This window comes from Entelurus aequoreus, linkage group LG03 (assembly GCF_033978785.1).
Source record: "Entelurus aequoreus isolate RoL-2023_Sb linkage group LG03, RoL_Eaeq_v1.1, whole genome shotgun sequence".
Lineage (NCBI taxonomy): Eukaryota > Metazoa > Chordata > Actinopteri > Syngnathiformes > Syngnathidae > Entelurus > Entelurus aequoreus.
The window spans coordinates 79415704-79433203 of record NC_084733.1 but is presented as its reverse complement, the minus strand read 5'-3'; the positions used below and the strand labels follow the sequence as shown (position 1 = coordinate 79433203).

Below are 17500 nucleotides of genomic sequence, written 5' to 3'. Positions count from 1 at the left end.
AATAACACAATAATCAAAGAATATGACTATTAATAATACAAACATCAATGAACATGACTATTAAAGGCCTACTGAATTATTTTTTAAAATTTAAACGGGAATAGCAGATCCATTCTATGTGTCATACTTGATCATTTCGCGATATTGCCATATTTTTGCTGAAAGGATTTAGTAGAGAAAATCGACGATAAAGTTCGCAACTTTTGCTCGCTGATAAAAAAAAGCCTTGCCTGTACCGGAAGTAGCGTGACGTCACAGGAGCTAGTATTCCTCACAATTCCCCGTTGTTTACAATGCAGCGAGAGAGATTCGGACCGAGAAAGTGATGATTACCCCATTAATTTGAGCGAGGATGAAAGATTCGTAGATGAGGAACGTTACAGTGAATGACTTGAGAGGCAGTGATGGACGTATCTTTTTTCGCTCTGACCGTAACTTAGGTACAAGCTGGCTCATTGGATTCCACACTCTCCTTTTTCTATTGTGGATCACGGATTTGTATTTTAAACCACCTCGGATACTATATCCTCTTGAAAATGAGAGTCGAGAACGCGAAATGGACATTCAGTGCCTTTTATCTCCACGACAATACATCGGCGAAATGCTTTAGCTACGAGCTAACGTGATAGCATCGTGCTTTAACTGCATATAGAAACAAAAGAAATAAACCCCTGACTGGAAGTATAGATAGAAAATCAACAATACTATTAAACCGTGGACATGTAAATACACGGTTAATGCTTTCCAGGCTGGCGAAGGTTAACAATGCTGTGCTAACGACGCCATTGAAGCTAACTTAGCAACCGGACTGCACAGAGCTATGCTAAAAACATTAGCTCTCCACCTACGCCAGCCAGCCCTCATTTGCTCATCAACACCCGTGCTCACCTGCGTTCCAGCGATCGGCAGAAGGACGAAGGACTTCACCCGATGCGTTTGGCGGCCCGGAGACGTAGGAAGTCAAGGTGAAGTTGGCGGCTAGCGCGGCTAGCGCGGCTAGCGCTCCAACAAAGTCCTCCTGGTTGTGTTGCTGTAGTCCGCTGCTAATACACTGATCCCACCTACAACTGTCTTCTTTGCAGCCTTCATTGTTCATTAAAAAAATTGCAAAAGATGTCCAGAATACTGTGGAATTATGAAATGAAAACAGAGCTTTTTGTATAGGATTCTACGGGGTACCATAACTTCCGTTACTCGGACTTCGTCACGCGCATACGTCATCATACCGCGATGTTTCAGCCGGATATTTCCCGGGAATTTTAAAATGTCACTTTATAAGTTAACCCGGCCGTATTGGCATGTGTTGCAATGTTAAGATTTCATCATTGATATATAAACTATCAGACTGCGTGGTCGGTAGTAGTGGCTTTCAGTAGACCTTTAATAACACAATATCATTGAATATGACTACAACACAATTATCAAAGAATATGACTATTAGTACCACAATCATCAATGATATTGACTATTAATAACACAATCATCAAAGAATATGACTATATATATATATATATATAACATAATCATCAAATATATGACAATAAATAACATGATTATTAAGGAATAGTATTCCATACGTGTACGCTAATGTGGAATGAAGTGTGTGATTAATGACTTTCTTCAATAATACACATGGTTGTCATGACGCTTATGATATAACAATTATTGGGTTTTATAATGATATTTTACTTTATGACAACCATATGAGATGGATGAATGGATGAATTTATGATGGATGGATGTTTAAATGGATGATTGATTTATGATGGATGTATACAGTAGATGGATGATGGATAGTATAGTTTATATAGTATAGTTTACAGTATACAGTGGTATGGTTTATATAGTATAGTTTACAGTATATAGTGGTATGGTTTATATAGTATAGTTTACAGTATACAGTGATATAGTGTATATAGCATAGTATACAGTAGTATAGTGTATATAGTATAGTTTATAGTATACAGTGGTATAGTGTATATAGTATAGTTTACAGTATACAGTGATATAGTGTATATAATATAGTATACAGTAGTATAGTGTATATAGTATAGTTTATAGTATACAGTGGTATAGTGTATGTAGTATAGTTTACAGTGTACAGTGGTATAGTGTATATAGTATAGCTTTTCATATACAGTTGTATAGTTTAAATAGTATAGTTTACAGTATACAGTGATATAGTGTATATAATATAGTATACAGTAGTATAGTGTATATAGTATAGTTTATAGTATACAGGGGTATGGTGTACAGTATATAGTATAGTTTACAATATACATTGGTATTGTTTATATAGTATAGTTTACAGTATACAGTGGTATAGTTTATATAGTATAGTTTACAGTATACAGTGGTATAGTTTATATAGTATAGTTTACAGTATACAGTGGTATAGTTTATATAGTATAGTTTACAGTATACAGTGGTATAATGTATATAGTATGGTTTCTAGTATATTGGTCTAGTGTTCCTTGTAAGTATGTGTCATGATATTGATGATAATTATACTTATTGCTAGTTTGTATTTTTAAGTGTTCAGACCTGGGTGAGAGAAAGATGTCGGCCAGAACTGGCAAAGATCTTTGGAGCAGATTTATGCCTGCGGGATTCTTGAACGCGCGCGCGTGTCTGCTCACGTGCACACAACACACAATAATACACAATAGTAGGCAACATGACACACTAATACACAATGCACAATGTTTGATTGCAGACTTGATGTTGTTGCCCCAAGGCTCCTCATCTAAATGTCCTGGTGGTCGTCCAACAGACTTGGGCAAGGACACCGGTCCCCCCTCAGCCACCCTCGCTGGGCTCACAGTCAAAAGTACCATGCTGCTTTCAATAAAACTGGGAAATCTAAGACCTGACAAGGACGGATGACCGCTGAAAACAAGCATGTTTCTTATTTGTTGCTTTTACTAAAATTACAATGATATAGTATTGAGATGATATAAAATCATTTAAACTGAAAGATGTATTACTGTATATACATTAGTGATATCTAATCAATACAAAAATATAAATACATGATTCAATGTATTTATTTTACTCTAAATTTGCATTTATAATAATTTTCAACACACTGCTATATCATTGAAATGTAAATTATCTTAAAGAATGTTTTAATATCTAATTACTTACTATATAGATATATACAGAATACATGTGTATGTGTGTGTATAAATGTGTGTGTGTATACGTGTATATATGCATATTTGTGTATGTATATATGTATGTGTATATATGTACACATACATATATTGTATGTATACTATATATATTTATAGGTGTATACATATGTGTTTGTGTATACATATGTGCAGAGGTGGGACCAAGTCATTGCTTTGCAAGTCACAAGTAAGTCTCAAGTCTTTGCCCTCAAGTCTCGAGTCAAGTCCCGAGTCAAGACAGGCAAGTCCCGAGTCAAGTCCAAAGTCAAGACTGGAAAGTCTCAAGTCGAGTCCCAAGTCTTGCATTTTGAGTTTCGAGTCCTTTCAAGTCCTTTTAACCACAGACTAATATTTTTACACAGATTGTGTATGCTTTTAAAACGCTGTATTTATTTATTAAAACAAGTGCATTTGAAATTGCAGGAAAAAAATAGTGCTGACATTGCAATTCATAATAGCACTATTAACCAGTCATTTTAATAGTTTAAACAATTTTAAACATTTAACTCATTCCTTTACAGAATAAACACATTTGCAAAAACAAACATTAACATACTATTGGTTGTATTTTATGAAAATAATATTACCAGAGTTGAGAAGGAGCAAAGATATTCAATATTTGTATGTGAAAATCACAAATAAATCTTCTGGGGGAGGATGACGCCCCTACAGGGGTTTGGTTTACAAACTTTCAGCCCCACCTAAAACAAAATTCACCAGCCGCCACTGATTATGATGCATTCTCATTTTAGGCAAAATATAAGACAATACTTTCTTAACAGTATAATTGTAACCAGGAATAAGTCTTCAAGTAACAATATTCAAATACTAACATTGTTGGGTAAAACAGCATTTGGTTTTATTCTGAATCCAGTGAAAAAGATTGGTGGTTTTAGCTGGTATAATGACTTTCAGGTGTTTATATATGTTTAAGTATTTGGCAGACGCTTTTATCCAAAGCGACATACATAAAAAATACATACATAACAATCACTGTAAACATGATCATTTAAGGGAAGAATGTAATACAAAATATCAATACAAAGTGTCAAGACAGAATAAACTCTCTGCTGTTGCAGCAACAGAGATACGGTCTATAAGATATATAGATATCTAATGTATTCATACATTGTTTATGTAGCATGTATATATAACCTAATCATATTGTTTCTTCAATTTAAAAATAGTTTACCGTTTTTTCCCCCTTCTCTGGGATTATATTCCCAGTTTTGAACTCGGACGTCTGGTCACTTATAGTGTATAAGAATATTATATTACTGTTAAGCAAACTATGAATAATAAAACTCGCTAAAACATGTGTCCGTTATCATAGCTACACGTATGACAAAAAAACCACGTGAAAATCAGTGGTATTCAGTGAGGTAAAATTAATTAAATGCGCTGACAGTTCATTGCTCCTGCCAAATGAATTGCACTGAGTGGAGCAGATCACCACTCCAAGATGGCGGCCCCGCGTCAGTAGGCAGTAGCGCTCGATGCTGCGTACCCTTAGAACATGTCTATGTTTTATAACGTTAGCAGTGAGTTTACAGCCTCACTGATTTAACTACACAGCAAATAAAAGTCATGTTACTTAGCCAATAAACGTTATCTTACATTCAAAACGTACCCTTCTTTGTGCAACTTCAAATGTCGAACGAAGTTGGAAGTTGTTGCGTCTCCGTCTGTAATATTCGAACTGCGTGATTTGCATACGCAATTCGTTTTTTGTTGACCAAGTCGTAGTTTTTATACCCGAACGAAACCAACTTTGGCATAATTGTTTCTCACTGCCGCATTGTTTGACAACTCTTGTTCGGTGGTTGTCCTGCAATTTGATTGGATGAATGCTGTGTGATGAAAACAACGTATAACTAATTTGATTGGCTGTTGTACTGACAGCGCACCAGCTGACACGCAGCACACACGCTGATAGACACACGCGTATAAAATGAAAGCTACGGAGCGCTCCCAAATAACTTTTTAAGCTTTGGGTTTTGGGGAAAGTAGCAAGTCATGTCAAGTCAAAAGCCTCAAGTCCAAGTGAAGTCACAAGTCATTGATGTTAAAGTCTAAGTCGAGTTGCAAGTCTCTTTACATTTCGTCAAGTCGAGTCTAAAGTCATCAAATTCATGACTCGAGTCTGACTCGAGTCCAAGTCATGTGACTCGAGTCCACACCTCTGCATATGTGTATAAATGTGTATACGTCTATGTGTATATAAATATGTATACGTATATGTGTATACGTATGTGTGTATACGTATTTGTGTATACTGTATATGTGTATACGTATGTGTATATATGTGTATACATGTGTATACTTGTATGTATACATGTATAAATATATACATACATAAAGATACACGTATGTACACTACCGTTCAAAAGTTTGGGGTCACCCAAACAATTTTGTGGAATAACCTTAATTTCTAAGAACAAGAATAGACTGTCGAGTTTCAGATGAAAGTTCTCTTTTTCTGGCCATTTTGAGCGTTTAATTGACCCCACAAATGTGATGCTCCAGAAACTCAAATCTGCTCAAAGGAAGGTCAGTTTTGTAGCTTCTGTAACGAGCTAAACTGTTTTCAGATGTGTGAACATGATTGCACAAGGGTTTTCTAATCATCAATTAGCCTTCTGAGCCAATGAGCAAACACATTGTACCATTAGAACACTGGAGTGATAGTTGCTGGAAATGGGCCTCTATACACCTATGTAGATATTGCACCAAAAACCAGACATTTGCAGCTAGAATAGTAATTTACCACATTAGCAATGTATAGAGTGTATTTCTTTAAAGTTAAGACTAGTTTAAAGTTATCTTCATTGAAAAGTACAGTGCTTTTCCTTTAAAAATAAGGACATTTCAATGTGACCCCAAACTTTTGAACTGTAGTGTATGTATGTATGTATGTATGTATATATATATATATATATATATATATATATATATATATATATATATATATATATATATATATATATATATATATATATATATATATATATATATATATATATATATATATATATATATATATATATATATATATATATATCCATTCATCCATTTTCTACCGCTTGTCCCTCTCGGGGTCACGGGGGTGCTGGAGCCTATCTCAGCTGCATTATATATATATATATATATATATATATATATATATATATATATATATATATATATATATATATATCTCAGTTATGTATTTAACTAGTATATTAATCATTTTTAAGGTGACTTAGAGTCAAAACAGTGAAAATCAGCATTTATTTAAGTTAATTTATAGATTTGTAATAATTTATTATATTGGGAAAAAATACGCTCCTGTGCCACTGAAATATAGACTTAATAAAAATAAAATACTACATGATCATTTAACATGTTTATATTCAATACAACATTTTTTAATAATAATGGCATATAATATTTATTTTATTAATGTTTTAATCAGATTTAACTTGTTTTAGGGTCAAAATAATATAAAAAAACAAACAAAAAAAACAGTGATTATTTTAATGCAGTGAAGCCCTTTGAGTTACTTTAGATAATGAATATTTTTTTATTTAAAATCTTGTACCATACAATATTTTTTATGGTAGCATTATTGTAAATAAGAGAGACAAAATGAAAAAAAAAAGAATAAATAAGTTATTAATTATTTTGTATGGTAGATTCTTCCTATTTGGAAGGTCTCTTCTCATTCTTTCTGCCGTTTGCTTGCTTGTTGTAGTTCCAGTAACGACTTACCATCAAATATTGACTTGCCATTGCTAATATTAATATCTTAGCTGCCCAGACATGTTTAGATCGTGGTCTGACGTTTGTGACGGTGAATGAATTCATGTTAGCATTTAAGCTAGTTAGCGAGTAAGCGTTGTGGCTTGTGCAGCCCTTTGAGACAATCGTGATTTAGGGCTATTTAAATAAACTTTGATTGATTGATAGCCAGCTTGCTAGCTAAAGCTGATTGCTTCCCTCAGAAAATGAGAGGTTACAACATTATGCGATGTCATCAAGCTGCGGTAATTAATCAGGTTTTTTAACACTCTAAACGTTTATACTAACTGTTGGGAATTTTGCCACGGTTTATCGTTAAAAATCCTTACACACAACCTTATCGCACACTGGCTATATTGAGGACCTAAGCAAAATTTGATCTAGAATCCTAATTATGTGAAACAATATTTTCACATGAATCACGCTGTCAATCATAAATTGACATTTTAGATGTGCTTATTCAAGTAAAATGGGAAGCCCCTCACAGTACGTACTCTGCGTATAGGAAGGTTCCCTGCATGTGTATTTTATTATGTATTTATAAATCTTTATTAACTTAGCGTGAAGATGTTTCATGTGAGGAAAAAAGGAAGACATTCTTTATATTATATGCATTTTTAATCGTTCTAGTTTTTATAAATTATGTATTATTTATACAATGTTTTTAAAAACATTTTACAATATATACTGTATTTATTTCATTATACCGTGTTTTTTTTTACAATATATTCTGTATCTAATAATTCATTATGCAATGTTTTTTTAATATTTTTTTTTTACAATATATTCCGTATTTATTAATTCATTATACAATGATTTTAATGTTTTTTTTAATTTTTATTTTTTTACAATATATTCTGTATTTATTAAATTATTTCCGAAATATGGGTTAGTTTTATTCACACAAAATATTTACCACTACTACAAAACTCAGAGTATGCCAGGTGGTGAAGGCTGGATTATACAGTAAACCCTCGTTTATCTCCGTTAATTGGTTTTGGGTCTGACTGTGATAAAGGAATTTCCATAAAATAGGAATTATTAATTATGTATTTTCATCGCTACAGCATAACATTTTTTTTTTACAACTTTTCAAATGTACACTTCTTTTATGAAAAAACACTCACATAGTCACCTTTACTCTCTTTTAATCCAATATGGTATTGCTTTCCGAGGCTGAGCCAATCAGTGACAACGACACCGAACAGCGCACTCTGATTGGTCAATACTACTGTAATATTGATATTTTTAGTTCATTTAATAATAAATAATAATAATTTTATATAGCCATTTTATGCTTGCAAAAGCTAAAAAAATTTCCAAAAATATGAAGAGTATGCTTCAATAAAAGAACGTTTAATCTGTGATAGAACAAAGACGCAACTTTGGAAGCGGGAGGCGGCTGGTTATTAGACAAATGGGTACTGTCCCTTTAAGAAAGTAATCCTAATCTCAGCTCGTTGTATGGATGTCGCACAAACACTCTCGTCATTTAAGCCTCTCAAAACTAAAGCGCTGACCTTAGGGACAAGATTGTAGATCTACACAAGCCTGAAATTGGAGATCTACACAAGACTGTAATTGTAGCCTGAAATTGGAAACCTACACAAGACTGTAATTGTAGGCTGACACAGCATTGTAATTGTAGAACGACACAATACTTTAATTGGAGACCTACACAAGACTATATTTGTAGACCTTTGCAAGCCTGAAATTGTAGACACTCACAAGCCTGGAATTGAAGATCTACACAAGACTGGAACTGTAGACCTACACAAGTCTGCAATTGTAGACCTATGCAAGCCTGGAGTTGTAGACCGACACAAGACTAGACTCTAATTGTGGAGCTACACTCACCTAGTATTGTAGACCAACTCAACAATAGAATTGTAGACATACATAAGACTTTAATTGTAGACCTACGCAAGACTGGAATTGTAGACTCACGCAAGACTGGAATTGTAGACTTACGCAAGACTGGAATCGTCAACTTAAACAAAACTGTAATTGGAGACCTACACAAGACTGCAATTGTAGACCTATGCAAGCCTAATTGTAGACCTACTCAAGACTGGAATTGTAGAGTTATGCAAGACTGGAATTGAAGACCTATGCAAGTCTAATTGTAGACCTACTCAAGACTGGAATTGTAGACTTACACAAGACTGCAATTGTAGACCTATGCAAGCCCAATTGTAGACCTACTCAAGACTGGAATTGTAGACTTACGCAAGACTGGAATTGTAGACTTACACAAGACTGCAATTGTAGAACTATGCGAGCCTGGAATTGTAGATCTACACAAGACTGGAATTGTAGAACGACACAAGCTTAGAATTGTAGACCAGCTCAAACATGGAATTTTAGACCTACAGAAGACTCTAGTTGTAGACCTACACAAGACTATAATTTTCGACCCTTACAAGCCTGGAATAGTAGACCTGCACTAGACTGTAATTGTAGACCTGCACAAGACTGGAATTGTAGACTTACACTTGACCGAGACGTCTCCAGCCGGGAATTGTAAACCTACGTGAGACTGAAGTTGCAGACGTACACAAGACTGTAATTGTAGACCCTCTAAAGCTGGGAATTATAAACCTACAAAGGACTGTAATTCCAGACCTACACAAGACTGTAATTGGAGACCTGCACAAGATTGTAAATGTACACCCACGCAAGACTGTAATTGTGGACTTACGCAAGACTGGAATTGTAGACCTACGCAAGACTGTAATTGTAGACTTACGCAAGACTGGAATTGTCGACTTACACAAGACTGTAATTGGAGACCTACACAAGACTGCAATTGTAGACCTATGAAAGCCTAATTGTAGCCCTACTCAAGCCTAGAATTGTAGACCAGCTCGACAATGGAATTGTAGATCTACAGAAGACTCTAGTTGTAGACCTACACAAGACTGTCATTTTAGACCCTCACAAGCCTGTAATTGTAGACCTGCACAAGACTGAAATTGTAGACTTACGCAAGATTGGAATTGTAGACTTACACAAAACTGGAATTGTAGACCTACACTTGACCGAGACCGTCTCCAGCCGGGAATTGTAAACCTACGTGAGACTGAAGGTGCAGACGTACACAAGACTGTATTTGTAAACCCTCGCACGCCGGGAATTGTAAACCTACACAGGACTGTAATTCCAGACCTACACAAGACTGTAATTGGAGACCTGCACAAGATTGTAAATGTACACCCACTCAAGACTGTAATTGTAGACTTACGCAAGACTGGAATTGTAGACCTACGCAAGACTGTAATTGTAGACTTACGCAAGACTGTAATTGTCGACTTACACAAGACTGTAATTTGAGACCTACACAAGACTGCAATTGTAGACCTATGAAAGCCTAATTGTAGACCTACTCAAGACTGGAATTTTAGACTTACGCAAGACTAGAATTGTAGAGCTACACAAGACTGGAATTGTAGAACGACACAAGCCTAGAATTGTAGACCAGCTCGAAAAGGGAATTGTAGATCTACAGAAGACCCTAGTTGTAGACCTACACAAGACTGTAATTTTAGACCCTCGCAAGCCTGGAATTGTAGACCTGCACAAGACTGAAATTGTAGACTTACGCAAGATTGGAATTGTAGACTTACACAAGACTGGAATTGTAGACCTACACTTGACCGAGACCGTCTCCAGCCGGGTATTGTAAACCTACGTGAGACTGAAGGTGCAGACGTACACAAGACTGTAATTCCAGACCTACACAAGACTGTAATTGGAGACCTGCACAAGATTGTAAATGTACACCCACTCAAGACTGTAATTGTAGACTTACACAAGACTGGAATTGTAGACCTACGCAAGACTGTAATTGTAGACTTACGCAAGACTGGAATTGTCGACTTACACAAGACTGTAATTGGAGACCTACACAAGACTGCAATTGTAGACCTACGAAAGCCTAATTGTAGCCCTACTCAAGACTGGAATTGTAGACTTACGCAAGACTGGAATTGTAGAACGACACAAGCCTAGAATTGTAGACCAGCTCGAAAAGGGAATTGTAGATCTACAGAAGACCCTAGTTGTAGACCTACACAAGACTGTAATTTTAGACCCTCGCAAGCCTGGAATTGTAGACCTGCACAAGACTGAAATTGTAGACTTACGCAAGATTGGAATTGTAGACTTACACAAGACTGGAATTGTAGACCTACACTTGACCGAGACCGTCTCCAGCCGGGTATTGTAAACCTACGTGAGACTGAAGGTGCAGACGTACACAAGACTGTAATTCCAGACCTACACAAGACTGTAATTGGAGACCTGCACAAGATTGTAAATGTACACCCACTCAAGACTGTAATTGTAGACTTACACAAGACTGGAATTGTAGACCTACGCAAGACTGTAATTGTAGACTTACGCAAGACTGGAATTGTCGACTTACACAAGACTGTAATTGGAGACCTACACAAGACTGCAATTGTAGACCTACGAAAGCCTAATTGTAGACCTACTCAAGACTGGAATTGTAGACTTACGCAAGACTGGAATTGTAGATCTACACAAGACTGGAATTGGAGACCTGCACAAGATTGTAAATGTAGACCCACGCAAGACTGTAATCGTACATTTACACAAGACTAATTGTAGACCCTCACAAGGCTGGAATTGTAAACCCACACAAGCCCGTAATAGTAGACCCAAACAAGCCTACACACAATACTGCGACTGTAGACTTACACAAGCCTGGAATTGTTGACCTACACAAGACTAATTGTAGAAGTGCACAGGACTGTAATTGTAGACATACTCAAGACTGGAATGGACTAATGTTAAGTGTCAAATGAATGACAAGTCTGTGCGAGTGCCAGCGCATCTGCAGCAGCGGGTGTGTGAGTGTACCTGCTTAACGACGTGTTGATGTATTATGCATATGTTGTGCAGGACTTCCTGGGTCAGGCCTTCTGCACGCTGGGAGAGATCGTGGGCTCGCTGGGAAGCCGCCTGGAGAGGCCTTTGATGTGAGTAGAAGGTCTTGTCAGCCTTTTTAATTAGACACTGTGGTTTCCTGCAGAGGGCCAAAAGGCAGCGGCGCGCTAATCACGGGAGCAGCCGTCTTTATCTGTCATCACCACGCCCCCTTTCAGCGCCGTCAACCCTCGATCGGCACGTGACGATGATGATGATGGCGAGGGCGTCTCTGTCAGCCAGAGAATGTTTGAAGAGCATAACACCGTGTAAACGTGGCGGCGGGGTAAACAGCGTATAGTCAAAGAGACGGCTGACACGAGAGCGAGCTTAAAATCAGGCAAATCCTCGTTTAAATCCATCTTGATTGACATCAATTCAATTATTTTGCTTATGAAAAAAAATATGTCACATATTTTTTATGTTTTTCGGTCCATAAAGCTTGATTTTGTTTCTTTTATCATTCTATCACACATGTTAAATTCCATCAAATATATAGTATTAGAGATGTCCGATAATGGCTTTTTTGCCGATATCCCGATATTGTCCAACTCTTAATTACAGATTCCAATATCAACCGATACCGATATATACAGTGGTGGAATTAACACATTTATTATGCCTAATTTTGTTGTGATGCCCCGCTGGATGCATTAAACCAGGGGTCACCAACCTTTTTGAAAGCAAGAGCTACTTCTTGGGTAGTGATTAATGCAAAGGGCTACCAGTTTGATACACACTTCAATAAATTGCCAGAAATAGCCAATTTGCTCAATTTACCTTTAACTCTAAGTTATTATTAATAATTAATGATATTTACACTTAATTGAACGGTTTAAAAGAGGAAAAAACACAAAAAAAAATGACAATTAAATTTTGAAACATAGTTTATCTTCAATATCGACTCTTTAAAATTCAAAATTCAACCGAAAAAAAGAATAGAAAAACTAGCTAATTCGAATCTTTTTGAAAAAAAAAATAAAAAAAATGTATGGAACATCATTAGTAATTTTTCCTGATTAAGATTAATTTTAGAATTTTGATGACATATTTTAAATAGGTTAAAATCCAATCTACACTTTGTTAGAATATATAACAAATTGGACCAAGCTATATTTCTAACAAAGACAAATCATTATTTCTTCTAGATTTTCCAGAACAAAATTTTTAAAAGAAATTTAAAAGACTTTGAAATAAGATGTAAATTTGATTCTACAGATTTTCTAGATTCGCCAGAATATTTTTTTTGAATTTTAATCATAAGTTTGAAGAAATATTTCACAAATATTCTTCGTCGAAAAAACAGAAGCTAAAATGAAGAATTAAATTAAAATGTATTTATTATTCTTTACAATAAAAACAATACATTTACTTGAACATTGATTTAAATTGTCAGGAAAGAAGAGGAAGGAATTTAAAAGGTAAAAAGGTATATGTGTTTAAAAATCCTAAAATCATTTTTAAGGTTGTATTTTTTGTCTAAAATTGTCTTTCTGAAAGTTATAAGAAGCAAAGTAAAAAAATTAATGAATTTATTTAAACAAGTGAAGACCAAGTCTTTAAAATATTTTCTTGGATTTTCTAATTCTATTTGAGTTTTGTCTCTCTTAGAATTAAAAATGTCGAGCAAAGCGAGACCAGCTTGCTAGTAAATAAATACAATTTAAAAAATAGAGGCAGCTCACTGGTAAGTGCTGCTATTTGAGCTATTTTTAGAACAGGCCAGCGGGCTACTCATCTGGTCCTTACGGGCTACCTGGTGCCCGCGGGCACCACGTTGGTGACCCATGCATTAAACAATGTAACTTTACCATGAAGTGGACCCCGACTTAAACAAGTTGAAAAACTTATTCGGGTGTTCCCATTTCGTGGTCAATTGTACGGAATATGTACTGTACTGTGCAATCTACTAATAAAAGTTTCAATCAATCAATCAAAAACAAGGTTTTCCAAAATAAGAGAACAACTTCAACTCCAGTTGTGGAAAAAAGTGCCAACGTGGCACTGCCATATTTATTATTGAAGTCACAAATTGCATTTTTTTTTTTAACATGCCTCAAAACAGCAGCTTGGAATTTGGGACATGCTCTCCCTGAGATAATCCTGATACCCACTACAGCTATGGGAAATACTATACTTTGACTTTCACAAAGTGCATTATTATTATTATTTTTTAAACATGCCGCAAAACAACAGCTACAAAAACAGTGGTAGCGGGGGGTGTATATTTTAGCGTCCCGGAAGAGTTAGTGCTGCAAGGGGTTCTGGGTATTTGTTCGGTTGTGTTTAGAATAGAATAGAATAGAATAGAATGGACTTTATTGTCATTATATTTGCATATAACGAGATTAAGGACTCCAATTTAAGGTGCGGTAGTGGGAACAAATATGGGGTGAAAATAAATTACACAAGAGGTAATAAAGAAAAAAAACAACGAACAATTGAAATAGATTACTATCCAATAAAAATAATAAGCAATCCTGTACAATATACAAAACACTATAGAAATACAAAATACTGTATTTGTTTATGTTGTGTTACGGTGCGGATGTTCTCCCGAAATGTGTTTGTCATTCTTGTTTGGTGTGGGTTCACAGTGTGGCGCATATTTGTAACAGTGTTAAAGTTGTTTATACCGCCACCCTCAGTTTGACCTGTATGGCTGTTGACCAAGTATGCGTTGCATTCACTTGTGTGTGTGAAAAGCCGTAGATATTATGTGACTGGGCCGGCACGCAAAGGCAGTGCCTTTAAGGTTTATTGGCGCTCTGTACTTCTCCCTACGTCCGTGTACACATCGATACCGATCATTTTGAAACTGATACCGATAATTTCCGATATTACATTTTAAAGCATTTATCGGCCAATAATATCGGCAGTCCGATATTATCGGACATCTCTACTTCAAATATATAGTATACTATGTGCGGGGCTTACAGTCACGGACCCTCAGCAAAGGTAAAAAAAAACTCCCCAAAAAACGCAAATGTACAAAACCAAGGTATCGTATAAAAATTATTTATTTGCAATTATTAAATCCGCAAAAAAAAAAAAAATCTGCACATTTGCAGGAAGTAAATGCCAAACCACAAACGTTTTATATAGTTATAGCACAACATAGCAAAAGCACATAGCATATAATAGCATACAGTAATACAACAACATAATGTAACATAACATAGCATAGCGTAAAAGTGGTATAACGGGAACGTAACCTAGCATCTGTGCTGCACAGCACAAAACATAACACAACATAGTGTGGAACATGACAAAACATAACTTTGCATAACTTAGTATAGCATAATGTGATACAACAAGCTTTATTAGCGCAACATAGCATAGCATACATTGTTTTAACTCGTTTTTCCTGTGAAGAACCTTGCACGTTATCAAATAAACATTGATAATATAACATAAAGCACCAAATTGCATGTACATCATAGCATACGATAACAATATAGCAAACATAGCAAAGCATAATATAACAAAAAAGCAAACATAGCATTGCATGAAATAATAGAGCGCAAACATAGCATTGCATAAAATAATAGAGCAAACATAACATAGCACAAAATAATATAGCATACATATCATAGCATAAGATAGCAATATAGCAAACACAGCAAAGCATAGAATGATATAGCATGCATGGTGTTGTATAAAATACCAATATAGCAAACATAGCATAGCATAAATTAACAATATAGCAAACATAACATAGCATAAAATAACAATATAACAAACATAACATAGCACAAAATAATATAGCATACATATTGTAACATAAGATAACAATATAGCAAACATTGCATAGCACAAAATACCTATATAGCAAACAACATAGCATAGCATAAAATAACAATATAGCAAACAACATAGCATACAATGATATAGCATACACTGCATAGCATAAAAAAACAATATAGCATACATGGCATAGCATAAAATGACAATATAGCAAACATCGCATAGCATAAAATAACAATATAGCAAACATAGCATGGCATAGCATAAAATAACAATATAGCAAACAACATAGCATACAATGATATAGCATATACAGCATAGCATAAAAAACAATATAGCAGACATAGCATAGCATAAAATAACAATATAACATAGTATATGTAGCATACAATAACAATACAGCATACTTAGCGTAGCATAAAACAATGTAGCAAAAATAGCTTAGCATAAAATAACAAAATAGCAAACATAGCATAAAATAATATAGCAAACATGGCGTAGCATGAAATTATATAGCTAACATAACGGCGTAACAAAACATAGAATAACCATGCTAGCTACCGTATTTTTCGGAGTATAAGCCGCTCCGGAGTATAAATCGCACTGGAGGAAAATGCATAATAAAGAAGGAAAAAAACATATATCAATCAATCAATGTTTATTTATATAGCCCTAAATCACAAGTGTCTCAAAGGGCTGTACAAGCCACTACGACATCCTCGGTACAGAGACCACATACGGGCAAGGAAAAACTCACCCCAGTGAGTATAAGTCACACTGGAGTATAAGTCACATTTTTTGGGGAAATGTATTTGATAAAAGCCAACACCAAGAATAGACATTTGAAAGGCAATTTAAAATAAATAAAGAATAGTGAACAACAGGCTGAATAAGTGTATGTTATATGAGGCCTAAATAACCAACTGAGAACGTGCCTGGTATGTTAACGTAACATATTATGGTAAGAGTCATTCAAATAACTATAACATATAGAACATGCTATACGTCAAACACATCAAAACACGACATAACATGAAACACACCATAAAATAGCAGCGTTATGTAACCTAACGTAAGACTTTATCATTCCCGTAACTTACTGTAGTGTGTTTGCAACATATTGGCATAACATAACATAGCATTATTCAAACATTTTATTTGTGTGGACCAAAAGGTAAAATGTCACCACAATAAAGGTAGGATGTCAAGAGATGGTCACGGCCCCACACACACACACACACACACACACACACACACACACACACACACACACGCACGCACACACTATAAGATGGCGCATGTTAGATTTGTTGTCATGATTGTTCAGCCTCAGGATGAAAACAAACACAAACACACTTTGTTTCTGTGTGTATATACTGTATAAGTGTGTGTGTGTGTGTGTGCGTGTGTGTGTGTGTGAGTGCGAGCGAGAGAGTAACAATGAGTGTTGCAGCTTGAAGGTCTGACACAGAAGAAGAAATATGTTGAACTTACGTAATCGCGTCATGCTGCCGTCATTCAATCTTTCAGCATTTCTTCATATTTCATAATTTCTTACAGTTTTATATTCAGTAATGTGCGCTCGTTCATTTTTTTTGGGCCCCCCTCGCTTTTTTTTTCTTTTTTTTCCCCGCTGGCTTGCTCGTGAGCACGCGTCGCCGGTCTGCTCACTAGACTGGAAGTTGAAAATAAAATAAACAAGTAAAGACAAAATGATGTCAGGAATAGTTTTTTCACAGCTCAGAATGTGCTGCCACTGATGTACTGCACACAGAAGATGCCTTCAACATCCACCAGCTGACAAAGGTTGGAATATGTGGTCCAAAACATACAAGATGACTGAGTAA

General features: G+C 35.4%; 1 protein-coding gene across 2 annotated transcripts in view; it reads left to right on the top strand.

Moving 5' to 3' along the window:
- LOC133646925 (copine-8-like) overlaps nt 1-17500 on the top strand; it is a 141638-nt gene that overhangs the window by 69545 nt on the left and 54593 nt on the right. For both annotated transcript variants that reach the window (XR_009825385.1, XM_062042856.1), the window contains exon 6: nt 11883-11959. Coding sequence is in view for 1 of the 2 variants with exons in the window: in XM_062042856.1 (XP_061898840.1) it covers nt 11883-11959 (77 nt within the window). In the remaining variant the exon portion in view is untranslated. The remainder of the gene's footprint in view (nt 1-11882; nt 11960-17500) is intronic.